This window comes from Anomaloglossus baeobatrachus, chromosome 5 (genome assembly GCF_048569485.1).
Source record: "Anomaloglossus baeobatrachus isolate aAnoBae1 chromosome 5, aAnoBae1.hap1, whole genome shotgun sequence".
Lineage (NCBI taxonomy): Eukaryota > Metazoa > Chordata > Amphibia > Anura > Aromobatidae > Anomaloglossus > Anomaloglossus baeobatrachus.
Window position 1 is genome coordinate 372,648,960 of NC_134357.1, and position 21,982 is coordinate 372,670,941.

General features: G+C 43.0%; 1 protein-coding gene across 1 annotated transcript in view; it reads left to right on the top strand.

Annotated features, from left to right (window-relative positions):
• RETREG3 (reticulophagy regulator family member 3) overlaps nucleotides 1-21,520 on the top strand; it is a 39,421-nt gene extending 17,901 nt beyond the window's left edge. The window contains exons 3-10 of the mRNA XM_075349993.1: nucleotides 6,125-6,231; nucleotides 7,358-7,388; nucleotides 8,195-8,321; nucleotides 11,162-11,246; nucleotides 12,309-12,446; nucleotides 14,371-14,441; nucleotides 16,685-16,817; nucleotides 18,416-21,520. Of these exons, the coding sequence (XP_075206108.1) occupies nucleotides 6,125-6,231; nucleotides 7,358-7,388; nucleotides 8,195-8,321; nucleotides 11,162-11,246; nucleotides 12,309-12,446; nucleotides 14,371-14,441; nucleotides 16,685-16,817; nucleotides 18,416-18,846 (1,123 nt within the window). The 3' untranslated portion in view covers nucleotides 18,847-21,520. The remainder of the gene's footprint in view (nucleotides 1-6,124; nucleotides 6,232-7,357; nucleotides 7,389-8,194; nucleotides 8,322-11,161; nucleotides 11,247-12,308; nucleotides 12,447-14,370; nucleotides 14,442-16,684; nucleotides 16,818-18,415) is intronic.
• The last annotated feature ends 462 nt before the right edge of the window (nucleotides 21,521-21,982 follow it).

The window sequence follows — 21,982 nt, forward strand, 5'->3', positions numbered from 1 at the left end:
CATGATAAGAGCCAATGTGTAGAGAATAAGAGAACTGTGGAAAAAAGCGCAAAATAGGGTCTTACCCCAATAGGTCAAATGCGAGCAGAACTACTCACCAAATGGAGTTGTGAAAGTCACAACTCCTATAAGTGCATGGAATCCAGGTCAACTGCAGCAGCACCCCATTGGCAGATAACAGAGAAAATAGAGACTGGCTTTTCATACCGCGCCAATGACCACTGATGAACGTTGTGAGATTAATGTCACTTTATTCTAGGTCTACGCGTTTCAGGAGTCTCTGCTCCCTTCCTCAGGACAAAACAGGCATAAGGAACATCAAATCTCAAGAGACATTAATCTCACAACGTTCATCAGTGGTCATTGGCGCGGTATGAAAAGCCTCTATTTTCCCTAAGAGCCAATGTGTAGTAGAGGATTGCTTTTTTTTATATTTTTTTTTTTTATTTTATTTTAAAGCTTGCTATGGGCCCACCACAATGACTGTTCTGTTGATTTACCCGATGTATAAACTGATTGCATTACCAGTTCCGAGACCAGTCCTGGCAGCTGGATTCCTCTTAGGCCACAGACAATCTATAACTAAACCTTCCTTCTGCAGATGTATAATGCCACTGAGACTTCAGTAATAAATCATCAGAGGATTGGGATGTGTGCCTGGAGCCTGGCATCAGCATACCAGCTGGAAGGGAGTAGTGGGCGTTCAGAAGCAGAATAGATTTTCTTCCTATTGTATTACATTTGGAAAGATGAACACTGATCACTTCTCTTTGATGCTATTGTTGTGGGTGCATGCATTCTCCGCCATAGCACTGGAATCTGCACAGTGATGGCCTGGTGCTAGACATTGTCGGGAATAAAAGTATTTTCGTGTTAACTCAAATTCATGTGGACATGTGCCCAGATCTGCCAAACACTTTAGGGTAGATGTTAAAGCTTTAAGCTGAAAAGCGGCTTATATACTGCCATGTCTGTGGGTCATTCGCGAACAGTGAGCAATACTGACTGGCAATGTTTGGGTTAATCCTTCTGATACATTGACAGCAAAAAAATACTGTGTACTTGGATTTGCCAAACTTATAAGGGCTGTCCACTACTGGAAATCGCTTAACTAAATTGCCCATCGAGAATAAAATGGCTATATATACCTCCTGGATTGGCGCTGTTCCTGCAATGTTGGCACCGTGTTTCCCAGCGGGTACAGGACATTAGTGTTACCTGCCAATTACAATCAGCAGCTGATTGGCTGTCGCCTTTACTGCAGCTGAAGTCCACTGTGACTGAATACTGACAGGCTGCAGCCGATCTGTGGCGGCCACTTGGCTGCAAGTGTCATGTGAATGGTGAGAGGCAGTGCTGGCATTGGAGGGATGGCATCAGTCTAATGGCTTCCATCTACCCCTCTGTGCCGGCATCCGTGATTGGAATGTTAATTGTAAATTAATATTCACCCTCTTCCCCCACCCATAATGCTGACCCCCCCCCAATTCAACAGAGCGGTGGAAGGGGTGAATATTCATTTCCTTTAATACACGTTGCAATCATTGACCGCAACGCAGAGGGAAGGGATGGGAAAGGGAGTGAATATTAATTTTTAGTTATGGGCCACCCAATCACTGATGCCAATACAAACTATGCATCCCCTGAAAATTATGCCCTAGCGCATCTTTTGGAGCTAAAAATAATTTTGGGGAAACACAGTATTAATGAGCAAACAAATGCATATGTAAATATCAGCATTATTCCTCTGTTTTTATCAAGCCTACGAGATCGATTTAATAATGCATTGTATTGTGAAATTTGGGGACTGATCCACTTCAATGATTATTCATTTTGGAAGATCCATTCCTTCTGCTGTGTTGCTTTTTGCTTATGATTGGTCAGCATCCTACAAGAGGAAGAAGTACACATCTCTAGTGATTGATCAGCGTCGTTCAGGGTGAAGTACATGCCCCCAATGATTGGTCAGCATTCTACAGGGTAAAGAAGTACACGCCCTCAATGATTGGTCAGTATTCTACAGAGTGAAGAAGTACATGTTCCCAATTATTGGTCAGCATCCTACAGGGTAAAGAAGTACACGCCCTCAATGATTGGTCAGTATTCTACAAGAGATAGATCACTCTTCATTTGTGTATAGGGAGTGATTCAGAATAAAACCTAATGTTATTGTGAGGAGTCCTTTCAGTATTTCGTGGTTTAGGTAGTAGGGGTCTCCTGAAGGCTTCCCGATATTTTACATGAAATCATTTGACTCAATTAAAAACCTAAATTTGTGCCCTTGAGGCTGCAGTCACATGTGCTGGTTTCACGCTATGTGCGACTTCTTTACTGCATCTCGTAGGTTTTGTCATCAAACTTTCCCAGATTCCTAGATATAAAGGGTCTAGTTATACAGAGGTATTCGTGCCGTTCTGACATTTGGGATATGTGGGTGACCCTGTGGTAGAGCTGTTCCTGTCACCTCTTCGCTGTTTTGTCCAGCATCTGGTCCAGTAAGCCTGCCCGGCTGGCATATGGTGTTTTGGCGCTGGTCGTGTTGATAATGTCTTCACACTTCACTGCGGGGTAAGCTATTGCCTTAGACTTTAGGATAACACCTGTTGTACACAGCGCCAGCCTGCCGGGGAAAGTTTCACCTTTATCAGCCATATCGGCCTTCAGTATGTCACTTGGGGACAAGCCAGCGCATCAGAGATTACACGGCTTTCCTGTTATTCTCTTCACTGTGATCTGCTGAGCAAGGAATACATTAACTTCCCTGGGGATTTCCAGATGAAGTCCTTTTAAAGGGGTTGTTTACTTTTGGCTAAATGTTAAAATTTGTCAAACATTTAATAATACAATTCTACAATTTTTAAGTTTTGCCGCTATATGTTGTGCTTAAATCTGCCATCATCACATGTAATGAAAGCAAAGTAGTCCAAAGAGGCAGAAAGCAGATCCGAAACATCTTCATGGTATCGTATCATGAACTTTATTTTAGGTCCCAACTATTTTCAGAATTTCAGTACGTTGTCCGTGAGTGGAAGCATCCAAACCTATCACTCATGTCAGGCTTCTATTTCCATGTCTGTGTGAATTGTCGGTGTGTAGGCCTATTATTATAATTGTTTTATAGTCGGCTGGTACACTGACTCACTGAGTAGAAGAGAAGTCTGAATACATCTATTACAGGGAATCTGTCAGCAGGTTTTTTCTACCTCATCTGAGTGCAGCATAATGTAGGCAAACAGATCCTGAATCAAACGGTGTATTACTTAGATTACTGGCTGCAGCTGTTTTGACACAATCAGAATTTTTAGTTTTAGCCATGTAGGAGAGCTAAGACCGCTGTCTCCACCCACACCATGCTCTCTATAGAGATTGACACCTCACTGTTAATGTGCAATCAGAGGAGAGGGGGGGGTGCAGGGCTAACATGCGTGTGTGATTGTAGTCCTGCAATAATAAGGGTCCTGCTGCCTAAATAAACAGATTGGATTGTGACAAGACCGGCAGCCATGAATTTCCGGGGTTAACCCTTGCAGCATACTGTCTTCAGCTTACATAGCAAGAACCTGCTGACAGATTTTCTTTAGCATCACAGATCCGATAATTGGATCCATGTACCATGTACCATGGAGCATGTCTTACTCTGATCAGATTTTTGAGTGCACTCTTCAGTTAGAAAAACTAGGCAGAACACAAACATTTGACACGGATGTATGAATGTAGCCTGACCCAGATGATGAACCTTAGTGCTCTTTGTATAAATGGAGATGACAGAGATTTAATTTAATTCAAGGATAATGTACTCGCCTCTCTGATTCAGACAAGCATGTGGACGGTGGGTATTAAAGGGAACCTGTCACTAGATTCATGCTGACTGATCCACAGGCAGCATGAATCATAACCTGGCTGAACGATTTCATCCAGGTATGTTAAAGGGAACCTGTCATCAGATTTGGGGCCTATAAGCTGCGGCCACCACCACTGGTCTCTTATATACAGCGTTCTAACATGCCAGGCCAAAAGGACCTGCGTTGCTTCCACTGGGCAACGCTCCGTTGCTTCCGCCCAGCGGGAGGAACTCAGCATGTAACGTTTTTTTTGAGCAGCGGAATCCTCAGGATTTCACTGCGCATGCTCTCTCTGGCTCCCTGCACCCGTAACTAAGGTAAATATCGGGTAACCAAGCAAAGTGTTTTGCCTAGTTATACCCGATATTTACCCTGGGTACGTGTGCAGGGAGCCCGACACTTCCCCGCTTGGCTCCTCCCCCTCCCGCACTCCACTCCGCATGTATGTATATACACACACACACACACACACACACACGTCCTCAGCTGATCAGCCGGCTACTGGGAGCGATCAGCTGATCGGCCGGCTACTGGGAGCGATCAGCTGATCGGCCGGCGGCCGGCTACTGGGAGCGATCAGCTGATCATTCACAATAGTCTGCCGCCGGTAAACTGTAAAAAAAAAAAAAAAAAAAAACAGAATTCCGTTGTTTTGCAGCATCCGTTGTGCCACTATATGCAACACATCCGTTGCATCCGTCAGGCAATGGATGCCGTTCAACACGTGTGAAACTAGCCTAAAATATGCTGCACTCACACTGCCAATGTCTGAGACATGCTGGTTTGGACACCCTGAATCTAGTGACAGATTCCCTTTTAATTATTGCTGTATAAGGTAAATGAAGTATGAACTGAAAGACACCTAAAGAAGCTGACTGGTTACCAGGTATATGAACTCCCAGCATAGCCATTGCCTCTAGTGGTTTCTGTAAGAATTGTATTGTCAAACTTGTGTCATTTTTGTGTAAAAGCTTGGGCTGAGCGCTGATGGAGAGAATGCATATTATCTTAGCCACATTAACTATATAATATTTTATTATGATCTTGGTACTTGCGAGTTCCCCAGCCATCTCTATCACCGCTTTCTACTTCTGCCTTCCTATAATGGCACAGCCAGTCTGACCTACATCTTGGTGTGAGCCCTAAAGGTACCGTCGCACTAAGCGATGCTCCAGCGTTCCCACCAGCGATCTGACCTGGCAGGGATCGCTGGAGCGTCGCTACATGGTTGCTGGTGAGCTGTCAAACAGGCAGATCTCCACAGCGATCAAAGATCAGCCACCAGCGACCCGTGTAACGACGCTGTGCTTGGTAACCATAGTACACATCGGGTTACTAAGCAAAGCGCTTTGCTTATATTTACCCGATGTGTATCTTGGCAACGTGTGCAGGGAGCCGGCTTCTAGAAGCTGCGGACGATGGTAACCAAGGTAAATATCGGTTAACCAAGCAAAACCTTTGCTTGGTTACCCGATGTGTCCCTTGGTTACCAGCGTCCGTTGAAGCCGGCTCCCTGGTCCCTGCACATTCAGATTGTTGCTCTCACTGTCAAACACAGCGATGTGTGCTTCACAGCGGGAGAGCGACGACCAAAAAATGGTCCAGGACATTCAGCAACGACCGGCGACCTCACAGCAGGGTCCAGGTCGTTGCTGGATGTCACACACAGCAACGTCGCTAGCAAGATCGCTGTTGCGTCACAAAAACCGTGACTCAGCAGCGATGTCGCTAGCGATGTCGCTTAGTGAGATGTGGCCTTAAGTCTGTGATGTGTTTATGTGGTACTAATTGGGTTGGCTATTTAGATGAGTTCAAAAAACAATAGAGACCCCCAAAATAATCATGATTGAAGGGTTTCCTCTTTAATCTGTGAGAAAACTGACCGTAATGGTTTCAGTTCCCTTCAGCGCTACCCCAGGATAAATGAAGCATTGCAAGGTTCCCTTCAAAACCACAAGACATGCTAGGTCCTCCAGAAAGGGAGGTGATCTTTGTAGCAGCTCAAGCTTATTGATGGAAGTCCTGAATGAGTACTCGATCTCTCCCAAAAATAAGATATCTGAACATGCCTTCTCTAAACCAGCCAACTTGTTTAAGAATAGGACTCGATTTTAGGGTGCAGGGTGATGATGGCTTCTATAGATGCATGTTGCCAAGTGGGAATATTTTGGAAGGACACAAACTGTTAATTCAGATATGTACATTTCCTTTACTGCAAAATGATAAAACAACAAATCTGACTGAGAGGAATTAGTGATGACCTAAAAATCTCTTATTTGTAGGTTTTTTGCCTTGACCTCTCTCAGAATCGTGTTCTTGGCTGCGTTTGGCCTGATGATCATCATATGTGTGGACCAGTGGAAGAACAAAATTTGGCCTGAGCTTGGAGGTGAGAAATAATGTGGCAAAGTGGAAGAAAAGTTAATTGTAAATAATTTATAATAAATTCCTAAATACATTTTTACTTAGCCTTTCATACTCCTTTATCTGCAGTGGTAATTACCAAAATTACATACATAGGTTGAATATGACCTAGGTCCATCAAGTTCAATCATTCTCCACCAATTTATAATTTTTTTTTTTTTTTGTCAAGGCTGTGGCCAATTAAAATTCTTATAAGACAGATACCTGTGAGCATTTGCAGTAGGAAGCTTGGCTTCTATGACTTGGAGATAGTTCGACAGTATGTGGTTTAGATTATCATCAGCTCATAGCAACTGGACAGCATTCAGAAAGACATGGTAGACAGCAGTGTGAGCAGCCTCTTCTTTTCTCAGCATTCCTGGTATCTCCAGTATTTCATCAATAGAGATGGGGAACAGCAGTGTAAGCAGCCTCTTCTTACCTCATTATGCCTGATATCCCCAGTATTAGATCAGAAAGACATAGTGGACAGAAGTGTGAGCAGTCTCTTGTTTTCTCATTCCTTCTGTTTACATTAGTAGATTAATAGGGTGGGCAGGAGTGTGCGTAGTCTCTAGCAAATAGTGCGCCATTCAGGTTACTTGTTACTTTTACAAATTTTCCCCATTGATTTCCATTGCACACGCTATTCGGAACGAATACGCGAGTATTAGACAGTACTCGTTATGAGTATAGTGAGTACAAATCGTTAGGTACTCGCTAAACACTAGTCGTGGACAACAGTGTGAGCAGCATCTTTTTACCTCAGCAATCCTGGTGTCTCCAGAATTGGATCAGAAAGAAAGGGCGGACAGCACTGTGAGCAGCCTAAAATTTTTCAGAATATCCACTGGGGTCACGTTTTCCTAAATATCAAGGGATGGGTGGATGTTAGGAACTTCTACTGCACATGATCTTAGAGGTTTATAAGTGACAAAAACTGCTGACAGGTTCCATTTAAGGAGACCACTCCTCTCGTAACAGGTCAGTTAGGGCATTGATCGTCATAAAAGTGGACCCCTTTTAAGGACCTCCTTCTATATACCATAACTGTGAGCCATTTTATGTTGTCGCATTAGGTGGTGATTTATGCTTTCTTTCCAACATTTCAGCTGCAAGATCCAGTGATCTGGACACTGAGAGGTGAGCCTGGGACTATAGGTAATGGTGGGAGGCATCCTGCGTTTCATTTACACTCCAGCACAATGTGGCAGGTGGCCTCATATAACAGTGCTGACCAGCAGCCCGGTAATCCTCGTAATACTAAGGATCATTAGTGGGAATTACAGGCAGTGCATGGAGAAATGTTAGAGCCACACAGGCGAGGTGCAGGGAGCTGAAGATCTCATTACATTCATCCACTTGTACGTGATTATCTCACGCTTATTCAGCGCCTTCCTGGGTGGCGGGATCCTATATATGACCTCGTAATGTGCAGAAATGGCTGGAAAATAAACAGTCTGGGCACTGTGGTAAATTGCTGCAGAGGGTAAAACGTGGCTGTATACAGACCCCGAGGACTCCCTTACCTGAGCCACGTATGGGCTGACAAACAGTCGTTTCGGATGCTCACTCATTCCCATTAAATTTTTATATATATATATATATATATATATATATATATATATATATATATATATATATATATATATATATATATATATATATATATATATATATATATATATATATATATACACATATATTCTCTCTCTTTGACCGCATCAATACAGCCAGTGCTTCTGTTCAGCCGATAACATGTCACATGCCTGATTGGTCTGTTTTTGATGATGAATGTTCGTCGGTTGACAGTCAGACGAAACGAATATTTGTTTGCCAATTGCTCATTATTGTCGCAATCAGTTGTTTCATCCGACTTCTATGTAATGTGTATGGGGGCCATAATGTAACTTGGCGTGTTTTGTAATGGTTCTTTTGGTCTTTTTTAGTTGGGGGTTCGTACACCCTAGGCTGCTCAGCGTGCCGGAGCTGTGCCATCATGCTGCCGAGGTGTGGGTCTCTCTCACAAATTTTCTAAGGAACCTTAAGGTCTTCAAATCTGAAAATCCTGGCAAGGTAAAGGCCTGTCTATAACGATATATTTGATGTATCTTTGTGTAAGGTATTTCAGTCATATAAAGGGTTTTTCCCATTATAGACCTTGGTGTCGTAACTACAGATACAGGCTGTTGTGCTGTCCTTTGTTACACTCACCATCACCACGTATGAACGGTTTATTTCTGTGGCCCATGCATTTGTTCATTATAAGGTCACGTGCACATGTTGAGTCTTTTGGTCAGTATTTTACCTCAGTATTTGTAAGGTCACGTGCACACGAGTATTTGGTCAGTATTTTACCTCAGTATTTGTAAGGTCACGTGCACACGAGTATTTGGTCAGTATTTTACCTCAGTATTTGTAAGGTCACGTGCACACGAGTATTTGGTCAGTATTTTACCTCAGTATTTGTAAGGTCACGTGCACACGAGTATTTGGTCAGTATTTTACCTCAGTATTTGTAAGGCCTTGTGCACACGAGTATTTGGTCAGTATTTTACCTCAGTATTTGTAAGGTCACGTGCACACGAGTATTTGGTCAGTATTTTACCTCAGTATTTGTAAGGTCACGTGCACACGAGTATTTGGTCAGTATTTTACCTCAGTATTTGTAAGGCCTTGTGCACACGAGTATTTGGTCAGTATTTTACCTCAGTATTTGTAAGGCAAAACCAGGAATGGGTAAAAATCCAGAATTGGTGCCGTGTTTCTATTATACTTTTACTCTGATTCCACTCCTGGTTTTGGCTTTTCAATACTGAGGTAAAAAACTCACCAAATACTCAGTGCGCACATGGCCTCATACATCCATGGACTCGATACATTTCACTATCTGTATTGTCCACAAATCCTTTGCTTCTTGGTGCCCAAATTTCCCCCAACAAGTTAGGACTAATTTTGTCTATTAAATTCGGGAAGTGATCTGATTCTCATGTTGTGTCACATGCCATCCACTGTTTGGTATTAGAAACAGGCGGTTCTTTTTCTTCAGCATTCTGCCAGCACTATAGTTTCTGGATCTTCCTGCCCCTTGCTCCACAGTATCTATTGCACTTGCCACTGTCTAGTAGCCTTCCTTCCTCTGTTTGACAGACAGGAGAGCAGAGGCAGTTGGCTCAGTCCTCTTCTAATCCATCTCTGTGTCTCTCGGATTAGAGACAGTTTACAGTAGCAAGTTAAACATAAGGGAGACACCTAGCACTTTTGGAGTGATATTTATTTTTATTTTTTTATGGGGGGAGACCACATGATTTTTATATTCTATTTGCAGATTGCTGATTATCACCTTAGCCATCAAATGAGGTGAAGTTGCTTAACACAACAATCTGCATTTAAAAAAAAAACTGCGACTTTAATTTTTTTTGTCAGGCTCATATTTCACCTAATTCTGCTCCTACTCTACCTGTTAGGAAACAGTTTTCTTCCGCTATACAGTGGTGAAAAAAGCATTTAGTCAACCACCAATTGTGAGAGTTCTCCCACTTAACAAGATGAGAGCGGCCTGTAATTGACATCATAGGTAGACCAGAACTATGAGAGATAAAATGAGAAAACAAATCCAGAAAATCACCTTGTCTAATTTTGCAAGATTTTATTTGCAAATTATGTTGGAAAATAAGTAATATAGTCACCTAAAAACATGTAAGAATTCTGACTCTCACAGACCTGTAACTTCTTCTTTAAGAGGCTCCTATGTCCTCCACTCATTACCTGTAGTAATGGCACCTGTTTGAACTCGTTATCAGTATAAAAGACACCTGTCCACAATCTCAAACAGTCACACTCCAAACTCCACTCTGGTGAAGACCAAAGAGCTGTCGAAGGACATCAGAAACAAAATTCTAGCCCTGCACCAGGCTGAGAATACTGAATCTGCAATAGGCAAGCAGCTTGGTGTGATGAAATCAACTGTGGGAGCTATAATAAGAAAATGGAAGCCATACAAGATCACTAGGGGACCTAGTGAATGATCTGCATAGAGCTGGAACCACCATAACAAAGGCTACCATCAGTAACTCACTACGCCGTCAGGGACTCAGATCCTGCAGCGCCAGACGTGTCCCCCTGCTTAAGCCAGTACATGTCCGGGCCCGTTTGAAGTCTGCTAGAGAGCATTTAGATTTTCCAGAAGAGTATCTGGAGAATGTCATATGGTCTGATGAAACCAAAGTACAACTGTTTGGTAGAAATACAACTCTGAGTTGCATCCAAAGAACACCATACCTACTGTGAAGATTTTGAGTGCAAACCTTGCATCAGCAAGGGCATTAAAAATGAAAAGTGGCTGGGTCTTTCAGCATGATAATGATCCCAAGCACACTGCCAGGACAACAAAGGAGTCGCTTCATAAGAAAAATATGAAGGTCCTGGAGTGGCCTAGCCAGTCTCCAGATCTCAACCCCATAGAAAACCTTTGGAGGGAGTTGAAAGTCAGTGTTGTCCAGCGAGAGGCCTAAAACATCACTGCTCTAGAGGAGATCTGCATGGAGAAATGGGCCAACATACCACCAACAGCGTGTGCCAACGTTATGAAGACTTAAAGAAAATGTTTGACCTGTCATTGCCAGGAAAGGATATATAACAAAATATTGACATGAACTCTTATTGACCAAATACTTATTTTCTATAATAATTTGCCAAAAAAATCTTGCCAAATCAGACAAGGTGATTTTCTGGATTTATTTTCTCATTTTGTTTCTCTTAGTTGTGGTCTACCTATGATGTCAATTACAGGCCTCTCTCAACTTTTTAAGTGGGAGAACTTGCACAATTGGTGGCTGACTACATACTTTTTTTTCCCACTGTATATACACCTTGCATACTACAATGTAATAACCACACTTTCATTCCTTTTGCAGTTCTGTCTCCTGTTCTGTGGATTCCTCACTTTTCTGACTGTCCTGGGTGGATATATTCCTGGTCTTGTGCTCTCCTATCTGCTGTGTGAGTCCATATTCTCAATTTTTCCCCCAAATAACTTACCCCTCCCCACCATTAATACTCTTTCCTTTCTGTAGTAATATTTTGGAAGTAGTCTATGGTTAAAGGGAACCAGTAACCAGGATTTTCCCTTATAAGCTGCGGCCACCACCAGTAAGCTCTTATATACAGTATTCTGGAATGCTGTATATAAGTGCTCATGCCGCTCTATATAACATAAAAAATACCTTTTATTCTACTCACCTAAGGGGCGGTCCGGTCCGATGGGCATCACTGCTCTCGGTCCAGTGCCTCCTCTCTTCTGTTTGTTCCTCCTTCCCTGCTTCGTGTGGATGACCCGTCCTACGTCAGCCACACAGAGGCCTTCTTTGCGCTCCTGCGCAAGTGCACTTTGATCCAGCTGAGGGCAGATCACTGTATTGTATTGTGCATGCACAGGTGGTCTTTGACCTTTCCTCGTGCCTGTGCATTACAGTATTTAGCTCTGCCCCTGGCAGGGCAGATGAAAGTGTGCAGGAGCACAATGGCTGCCTCTGTGTGCATGATGTAGGACGCGCCATTCACACGGCGATGTAATGAAGAAAAGAGGCACAGGGCCCAAGAGCAGCGACACCCATTGGACCCGACCTCCCTGCGTGTGAGTATAATAAAGGTGTTTTTACCTTTTATACAGAGCAGCCTGGGCTCTTATATACAGAATTCTAGAATACTGTATATAAGGGCTCACTGGTGGTGGCCACAGCTTATAAGGGAAAATGCGGGGGCCAAGGTTCTCTTTAAGTCTAGGATAATTTTTTGTAATATTTTGATGCAAATTCTAGGGCAATCTGCATGGATTACCCACTGATATTTAACGACAGTTTGGCCACAGATTTGCGACAGATTTCCTCCTATGAATTATAAAGGGGAAAATCCACTGTGGAAGAAAATGTGGATTTTAGCAACCAAATATGTCCTCTGTGAATAAACCGCCATGTGATAATCCGGAACTTGGGTTCCGTCTCAGATATCCCATATAATGTGACGTTCTGTAACTGACCTCTCACTTGTGTCCTCTTTACACAGTACTGTTCGTCCTCCTGTGGCCCCTGGCTATATACCATCGCCTGGGTCAGCGTGTTTACCAGAAGCTGGAGCCAGCCTTGCAGAGGTTGGACTTTAGTGTTCGCGGATACATGATGTCACGGCAGAAAGAAAGACAAAGTAAGTGTTAGGAGCAGACGGTAACCCCCGTCCTCTGACACTCATAGTGTAGGCTACATTAGGTTATATTCACACGTGTCAGATTTGCTACAAAAATCCCGCCACAGAAATCCAAGGCTGAAAATTGGATTTTCACTACTAATGAGCCAGCAGATATTTATAAAGACTCAATGTAGTTTAATTAAATGAAGCTGTTAAGTTGTCTTCTGTGCAGAATCCGCGGCATTGATCACCGCGCTGTGTTTCTTAAAATTGGCAGCACTGTCATTTAGACCCTTTGATGCACCTGAACGGGGAATAAAGTGCTCATTCAATTAGCGAGTGGAGTGGGAGTGGGATCTGTGCCAGAATCCTGAATAGATCAACATTGCCTTTTAAAGGGGTATTTCCCTTTTAACAAAATTGGTCTCAAATATTTTTAGACTTGTAAAAGAAGAAAAAGAGCAACTTACTCGCCCTCCTTTCATCCAGAACTGCTGAACTCAATGATTGGCTGCAGTGGTTGGGTAATTTGTCGTAATGACATCACCAAGACACTAAAGGGGGCTTTACACGCAACGACCTATCTAACGATATGTCGTCTGGGTCACAGAATTCGTGACGCACATCCGGCGTCATTAGCGACGTCGTTGCCTGTAAGGGCTCCGAGCGAGTGTTAACGATCAAAAATACTCACATGATCGTTGACACGTCGTTCATTTTCAAAATCTCGGTCGTTGTGGATGTAGGTTGTTCGTCGTTCCTGAGGCAGCACACATCGCTATGTGTGACACCCCGGGAACGACGAACAGCTTACCTGCGTCCTCCGGCAATGAGGTGGGCATGTCATTAATGCGGTTGGTTTTCGCCCCTCCACTTCTATTGGTCGGCCGCGGTGTGACGGCGCACAAACTGCCCCCTTAATAAACAGGTTGTTCGCCGCCCACAGCGACATCGCTAGGAAGGTAAGTATGTGTGACGGGTGTTAGCGATATTGTGCGCCACGGGCAGCGATTTGCCCGTGACACACAAACGACGGGCGGGTACGCTTGCTAGCTATATCGTAGCGTGTAAAGCCCCCTTAAGACTTGAGTAGTGGTGGAGAGATGTTCCTAGACCTGGGGAGGGTGAATATCTGCATTTTTTGTTATTTTACAAGTGGAAAAATCTTTGGAGACCACTTCTTAAAGTGGAAAACCCCTATTAGGCCCTCATACATACACTTTAGAGCAAGGTCTGCCAAACTCAACGTTCTAAACCGAAACCGCCCACAAATTTGTATAATGAATTGCAACACCCAGTAAGCTGCTGCCAGTGGAGTCTGGCATTGGCTTTCTTACCTTCTCCCTATACATCCAAAATCTGTATGAGGGGGCTGGCAATTAAAAGCTGTTGATCAGACGGTGTTTGGCCCAAGGCTCTTGAAGATTGTTTGGGCATCTTAAGGTTACGTTCCTGAATAACAAAACTCCAGTAGCTATTCCGTGGCCTTTTACAGTACCAGCCTTGTGCATAACATTTTCCAAAATCTCTTACATATGCTGTGAAAAACTCATAGGGCCGCGGTGAAGATGAAACGTACCCTTAAGGCCCCCATGCTTGTAAAGCCTGAAAATATCGACTGGTTCAGCCGATAGTTTAATGCATATGGGGACAAATGTCAGGGACAGATAAGGAACTGGTGTGGTAAGGTCAGTCTGTGATCCTTTTGTTCTCTACAGATAAGCGGTTGCCAGACTTGTCTGACAGCAGCTCTCTAATATTGCTCCCGGCCTAGTGAGTGCTCCTATGTATGGGGGTCGGGTGAGGGGTGCTGGCCGAATTATCGGCTGAACCATCGTTTGGCTGACAGCTATGTGAAGTGTTTGGGTGTCTCACAGGTGAAGAGGAGGGTAAGTTGTTTCTAAGTATTGTCCAACAGTAATTTGTATCTTTTTGTGACCAGTGCATGGGCGAGCTCTTCCTCCAAATGAGGGAAGCGACAGTGAAGAGGAGCTGGCTGCGTTTTGTCCTACGGTAACAGCACACTTGTCTGTAATGGATTAAAATACAGTATTTTGCTTTTGTTCTATTGTGTCCTTCTGGGATGTAAAGACAACCTGGGCTCTCCTTACTAATAACGTATTATGAGATTTGTGAGCACCACCATGCTCGGGTATTCGGCACTCGTAATGATCAGTTGGATGCTCGGTTGGGGTGAATCAAGTACCAAGTGTAATGAAAGTAAATGGGGAACTTGAGGATTTTCCAGAAGGAAGATTTTCTGGAAAAATGCTCGAGCAACGCCCCCCCCACCCCCCCGTAGACTTCCATTGTACTCTGTAATCGAGACGTGCCCATCTGAGCATCCAACTGCTCATTAAGAGTACCGAGCACCTGAGCATGCTAGTGCCCACTCATGACTAGTTACGAGTACTGTGCACCCGAGCATGGTAGTGCTCCCTCATCACTAATGCTCATAGATATCAGTACTGTCTGGTATGTGATCGTTTCAAGCCTGCAGCAGGCACAGATCGTATGACCGGAAGCTTCGCTTGTCTCTAGATACATACATACATACAAATACAGTGCCTTGCGAAAGTATTCAGCCCCTTGAATTTTTCAAACTTTTCCCCCATTTCAGGCTTCAAACATAAAGATAAAAATTTTAGTGTTATGGTGAAGAATCAACAACAAGTGGGACACAATTGTGAAGTTGAATAAAATTTATTGCTTATTTTAAACTTTTGTAAAAAAGAATAAACCGAAAATTGTGGCGTGCAATATTATTCGCCCCCTTTACTTTCAGTGCAGCAAACTCACTCCAGAATTTCATTGAAGATCTCTGAATTGAATGATCCAATGTTGTCCTAAATGACTGATGATGATAAATATAGGCCACTTGTGTGTAATCAAGTCTCCGTATAAATGCACCTGCTCTGTGATAGTCTCAGTGTTCTGTTTATAGCACAGAGAGCATCATGAAGACCAAGGAACACAACAGGCAGGTCCGTGATACTGTTGTGGAGATGTTTAAAGCCGGATTTGGTTGCAAAAAGTTTTTCACAACTTTAAACATCCCAAGGAGCACTGTGCAAGCGATCATATTGAAATGGAAGGAGAATCATGCCACTGCAAATCTACCAAGACCTGGCCATCCCTTAAAAATTTCATCTCAAACAAGGAGAAAACTGATCAGAGATGCAGCCAAGAGGCCCATGATCTCTCTGGATGAACTGCAGAGATCTACAGCTGAGGTGGGAGAGTCTGTCCATAGGACAACAATCAGTCGTACACTGCACAAATCTGGTCTTTATGGAAGAGTGGCAAGAAGAAAGCCATTTCTCAAAGATATCCATAAACACTGTCATTTAAAGTTTGCCACAAGCCACCTGGGAGACACCAAACATGTGGAAGCAGGTGCTCTGGTCAGATGAAACCAAAATCAAACTTTTTGGGCACAATGCCAAACGATATGTTTGGCGTAAAAGCAACACAGCTCATCACCCTGAACACTCCATCCCCACTGTCAAACATGGTGGTGGCAGCATCATGGTTTGGGCCTGCTTTTCTTCAGCAGGGACAGGGAAGATGGTTAAAATTGATGGGAGGATGGATGGAGCCAAATACAGGACCATTCTTGAAGAAAACCTGTTGGAGTCTGCAAAAGACCTGAGACTGGGACGGAGATTTGTCCTCCAACAAGACAATGATCCAAAACATAAAGCAAAATCTACAATGGAATGGTTCACAAATAAACGTATCCAGGTGTTAGAATGGCCAAGTCACAGTCCAGACCTGAATCCAATCGAGAATCTGTGGAAAGAGCTGAAAACTGCTATTCACAAACGCCTCCATCCAACCTCACTCAGCTCCAGCTGTTTGCAAAGGAAGAATTGGCAAGAATTTCAGTCTCTCAATGTGCAAAACTGATAGAGAAATAACCCAAGCGACTTGCAGCTGTAATCGCAGCAAAAGGTGGCGCTACAAAGTATTAACTTAAAGAAGACGAATAATATTACACGCCACAATTTTCAGTTTATTATTTTTTATAAAAGTTTAAAATAAGCAATAAATTTCGTTCCACTTCACAATTGTGTCCCACTTGTTGTTGATTCTTCATCATTAATATAAAATTTTTATCTTTATGTTTGAAGCCTGAAATGTGGGAAAAGGTTGAAAAATTCAAAGGGGCCGAATACTTTTGCAAGGCACTGTATATAAAATGGGGTTTTCCTGGAAGCTTATCCTTCTTCTTTTTTTTTTTTTTCTCTCTTAAGCTGGACGATTCTGCAGTCGCTAAAGAACTAACCATATCGGATTCTGAACACTCAGACGCAGAGGTTTCATACACAGAGAATGGGACATTTAACTTATCCCGAGGGCAGACTCCTCTTACTGAAGGCTCAGAAGGTAAAGATCTCTTTATGATGGAAAGGTCTCTTTTTTTGTGGATTGCTTCCAATCAGACACACCCCACAGCTTTATTCACTTACCCCTTTCCAGGACAATCTTATGCTTATGACCAACACTAAACTATGAAATCTAAAATCATTTTCTAGCTCATGACAATTGAGGGCTGAAATGGGAAAGACCCTGGAAAAGAATTGATTAAAATGCAGGATAGATACCACAAGGGCCCCACTAGTGAGCCAGCCTTTCTCTATCTCACATGTTTGGTGCACAATGGTTGTGCCTTAAACTCCACTCTCATGGACCCCTTTTGTTGGCCTGTAAAGGCCGCCATATGTATTAGATGGCTATTGGCCTAACATTGTTTACCTGGCTCTCCTATTCATAGGAGCGCTCGTTCGGCTAAGCGAGCCATCGCTAGACATGTCTGAAGAAGGCTTCTCCAGGGGACAGTCCAAAATCGGACCTGCTTCCACCCCTGAATATAAGAACTGGAGCCCTTATGTTTTGTAATGGGAGTGATAACATGAAGAAAAGTTCCTGTAACCCAAAGGATCCATGAAATTGGTGTTTGGGGCACAATAGTAACACCTATTGCAGGGACACAGGTGGGCGTCCATCTAGGCAATGTTCTGCGTGCACAGGTTCCCGAATAATGGGCACATTTAAATGGGTATTCCCATCTCCAAGACCCTATCCCAATATGTAGTAGGTGTAGTAATAATAATATTAGCAAATACCTCCAATGAAAAATGTAGTATAGTTTTTCTGATTCACTATGTCACTTACTTTTTGTTCAGGGCATTGCAGGAAGTCAAGTTATGACCATGCATGTAGTCACAATTAGTTGTTTGTGGTTGTCAACATGGATAAGGTCCTGCAATGCCCTGAACATGAGGTAAGCAACATAACTAATCAGAAGAACTATACTACATTTCTAATTGGAGGTAATTATTTATTATTATTATTATTATTATTATTATTATTATTATTATTACACCTACTACATATTAGGATAGGATCTTGGAGATGGAAATACTCCTCCTTTAAAGTTCGCTAACCATCCGTGACCCCTGCCTTCGACTATTACGTTCATGCAAGTAAACATCCTAAGGGTATATGCACACAGCTTTTTAAGGAGACTTTTACAGCTGCTCAAAAAAGAGAAAACTGAAAAATCACTCAAAACACTCGTTAAAGTCTCTTTGTATTAATTTCTACTGTAAAATGACTCACTGTTCATATGTCAGTCATTTGATCATTTTTCTTCCACTACTTCTGCTGCTGCTTAGATGGAGAAAACAGAGCTCAGGTCACTTCTTTTGTGGCTCCTGATGGCATCTGCTCCAAACTAGGCATTGTCCAATCAGGAGATTGAAGATATAAAAAACAAACACCCGCGTCTGGAGAAAAAAAAACTGTTCAAAACCATTTCAGGACATAAAAGACCTCCTCCAAAACTCCCTGAAGGAGGAGCATTTCCTGAAGTATTTTATTACCCCCCTTAACAATCCTCCATATATCCTTAGGTTCATTTTGTGTACAGATTATTTGTTTGTTTGTTTTCCATAAAGTGACATCTCTTTCTATATGTGTAGATCTGGACCGCCATAGTGACCCAGAAGAGTCCTTTGCAAGAGATCTTGACTTCCCTTCTATAAATCCAGAGGTAACTGGGATAGATGATGAAGATGACACCAGCATTGGGCTCCCTATAACAACAAGCCAACCCCACTTGTCTGGTGACCAGCTGTACGACGAGTCCTCAGAGTCAGAGGTGCCGCTTGCACTTGGTGCCCAGCAGCTTAAAGACAACCTTACCAACCTAGTCACTCGTGGGATGATACAGATGGCATTGGCAGGTGTCACCCAACAAGCCTCAGGCTTCTTGGAAAATCCCAGGCAGAAAACATATCAGAGAAACTCGAGCTCTGAGCTGGACACTGACGCTGAAGCCGATGACTTTGAGCTACTGGACCAATCCGAGCTGAGCCAGATGGATCCCGCTAACCCACGTGGCCAACAGTAATTTGCAACGAAGGTGCCAGTCCCTTGTGAACATACAATCTTCTATTTTTTTTTTGTTTTGTTTTTAAAGAGCTCCCATTGTAGACCCGTATCTTCAGACTGTGTCTTCTCAGTGTGCCCGTGTGAGGTTTCCATTACTGAATGCAGGAAGATCCCGCCTGCTACTTTATCACTGTGAAGTCGGTAGATTAGACGCTGGATAATGGACTGGTGCAATAGATCTCTTCAGTACCCCATCTCAGACTAAATCTCCGGATCTGCCCTGGCGGTTCTTACAATGTAGATGTTTTTAACATTTTGGTGATTTGGAGTTAGGGACATTTTGTTGTGTGAATTCTGACTTTTGTCGTTCTCATGTCCCTTTTTAATAAGGCAGATTTCATATCTGGACTTGGCATTAAGAGATGTGTGTACAGGAGAATGGAGTAAACTGTGGACAGTATAAAGTGTAGCTCCACTTCTGAACAAGTCTATGATTACCAATAGTGGTAGAGTTGTCTTTGGCTTTTTGTTTGCCCAAAAATACATTCAGATGTCCTTAACCTACTGCAAGGTAAGTGTGTACAGTGGGGTGATTGCCCTTCTTAGAGGGACTTTTCCCCCTAAAGCTGGGCATATGCGTGACGGTAATGTTGGCCAAAAGTACCAATTCAGCAACACTGGATGACTTTGATGGCCCTCCCAAAATCTGCCATTGGGGGAATGGAGGATTTAGCATATTGGATCTCAATATACCGGGCGCTCTGTCTCTGCAGAATATAAGCTGCAAACTGGTTTCTGGCAGCAATTTATCCTCCTTTACCCCTGGAATACACATCCAACCAGTGGGGGGATGGAATAGCTATCTAAGGTAATTTGCTAACCTAAGGATATGTTCACATGGAGTTATATAGTGCAAATTTGGCTCCAAAATCCTTCCTTTTTTTTTTTTTTTTTTCTTCCCCCCCCCCCTCTCCACGCAGCACCCTCTGTTTTCTCCTGGGTGCTGTTGTGGCTCTGGAAAATTTAACTACCGGTAAGTAATACTGATTTTTAATTTTTTTTTTCTTTTTAATCTTCTTGCAATAAGCTTCCCACTCTCACTTGCACGATAAATGTGCCTATAATTTACCTCTTCGTTTTTTGTTGTTTTTTTTTATGTATTTTATAACCTATTGAAAAGGATAAATTCTTTGGCACGATTTCCACATAAATTGCAGCAAAATTTGCTCAGGTTTTTTTTTTTTTTTTTTTTGCACCATAAACATGCCAAAGAACCACATTTACACCCCTTATACTAAAACAAACGCATATGGAAAAAACATTTTTTTTTGTAGCGTATTTTTATTTTGTGGATTTTGTAAGGGAAGACTGTTTCGATGCCTTTCTGGTATGTTTTGTGACTAGGTTCTTGATACGCCCTTCATTACATAGGATGATGCACTCAAGTGTGTGCATTTTTATCGCAGTTTTTATTTTTGTTTTTTATTCACCAAAGAATAGACATGATGCTTTTTCACACACATTAAAGGCACTGGGAAAAATAATAGGGAGCTTGTTGCAAGCAGGTTTGGATTTTTGGCTCCCCAAAAACTTTGTGAACATACCCCAGTCCTGATATAGCTTTGAAACCTACAAATCCCCGGCAACCTGGATGTTAATGGCAGCTTAAAAATAATTTTATTATTATTAGGCCCAAAACACACGGCGTGAAAATCGGAGCGAGTAGAATGCGATAAAACATCGCATTCCACTCGGACCAATATTAACCTATGTGCCAGCACACATGAGCGATTTATTTTCTTGGCCTCAATCAGACAGAAAAAACAGTCACCGCATGCGGCGATTGTAATGCGAGACTCTTTCTCTCTCACCCATTCAAGTCTATGGGGCGAGAGAAAAATCGCACTCCACTCGCGGTACACCGGTATACCGCGAGTGCAGAGCGAGAATGGCAATAGCCGGCTACAGAGGAGAGAGGGAGATAAATGCCTCCCTCACCCCCTCAGTGCCGGCCGGCCCGTCCCCTGCAGCTGAGGTCCGATCGCATGATCGGACCTCAGTCGCAGTGACACTCGGCTTTGCTGTACCGCCAGTGTGAGCAGAGTGTCATGCGCGGATCGCAATAGTCCCCGTGTGGCCCCGGCCTTAGAAGTATTATTTTGGCTCTATTGGACACTCATTGTCAAAATGTACCCTGCCGCCATTGTCAAGTTATGTCCCCACCAGAAGAGGCTTGTGGTGCCAAAAGCATAGTCTGAACTGTCGGCTCCATCCACCACCAGCTTTAAATCTCTGGTGCAGGGTGCCAGCTAAGGGGCACGGCTTATACCCCTGATAATTTGAATTGACCAGAAAGAAATAATGTACCATACGAGGAAGAGGTACCGGCGTGACGATGACCTTGCGTTTTCATTGTTTTTAGACACTTAAGGTGGAGCTACACTTTGTTTGGAGAGAAGCTCTCCAGTCCATGATGGTGGGGATTGGGGGCTTCATCTTGTGTTTATTGTTCAGTGCAACATTTCTTTTATGGTGGAGACGTCTTCTTCTCCTATTCTCCCCCCCCCCCTTTCCCTCAAACAAATGCACTTTTTAATTTTTTTGAATACATTTTGATTTTCACTGAAGTTTTTGTGATTTATGTTCTAAAATTTAACAAAACTGGAAAAAATAAAAAAAAGTGTTCTTATGTAGAGAGTTCCCTCCCCCCCCCTCCTCCTATGCCAATTCTACATAATTGTTAATGATCCGTGCAGATCTATCGCCATACCGAGAAGGTAAGTCTTCCAGTTGCACCACTGGGACAATCTTCTTGATCTTGGGTTCATATTTTTTGTCTACTGGGTGCTGATCACTGAGTAAACGGACAAAATCAACACTCCATGTGACCGGAGTGCGACTTAGAAGAGCATTCTTTTCTCTGTAAAGGTAGTGGTGTTTTAAAACTGCGCCCAGCCGTTAATATAGATTATTGTAATTTTACTAGAGTGCTGGACACTGCCCCTCATGATTGAACTCGTCACTGTACGTAGAGAGCCAAGATACCCTGAGGGAGAAATGACTCCCAAAACTAGTTTATAAGTCAATTAAGCACAAATTGCACAATGTTTTTCTCACTGTCTGCCCAGTACTTACAGCCAATGCAGTGGATTGGG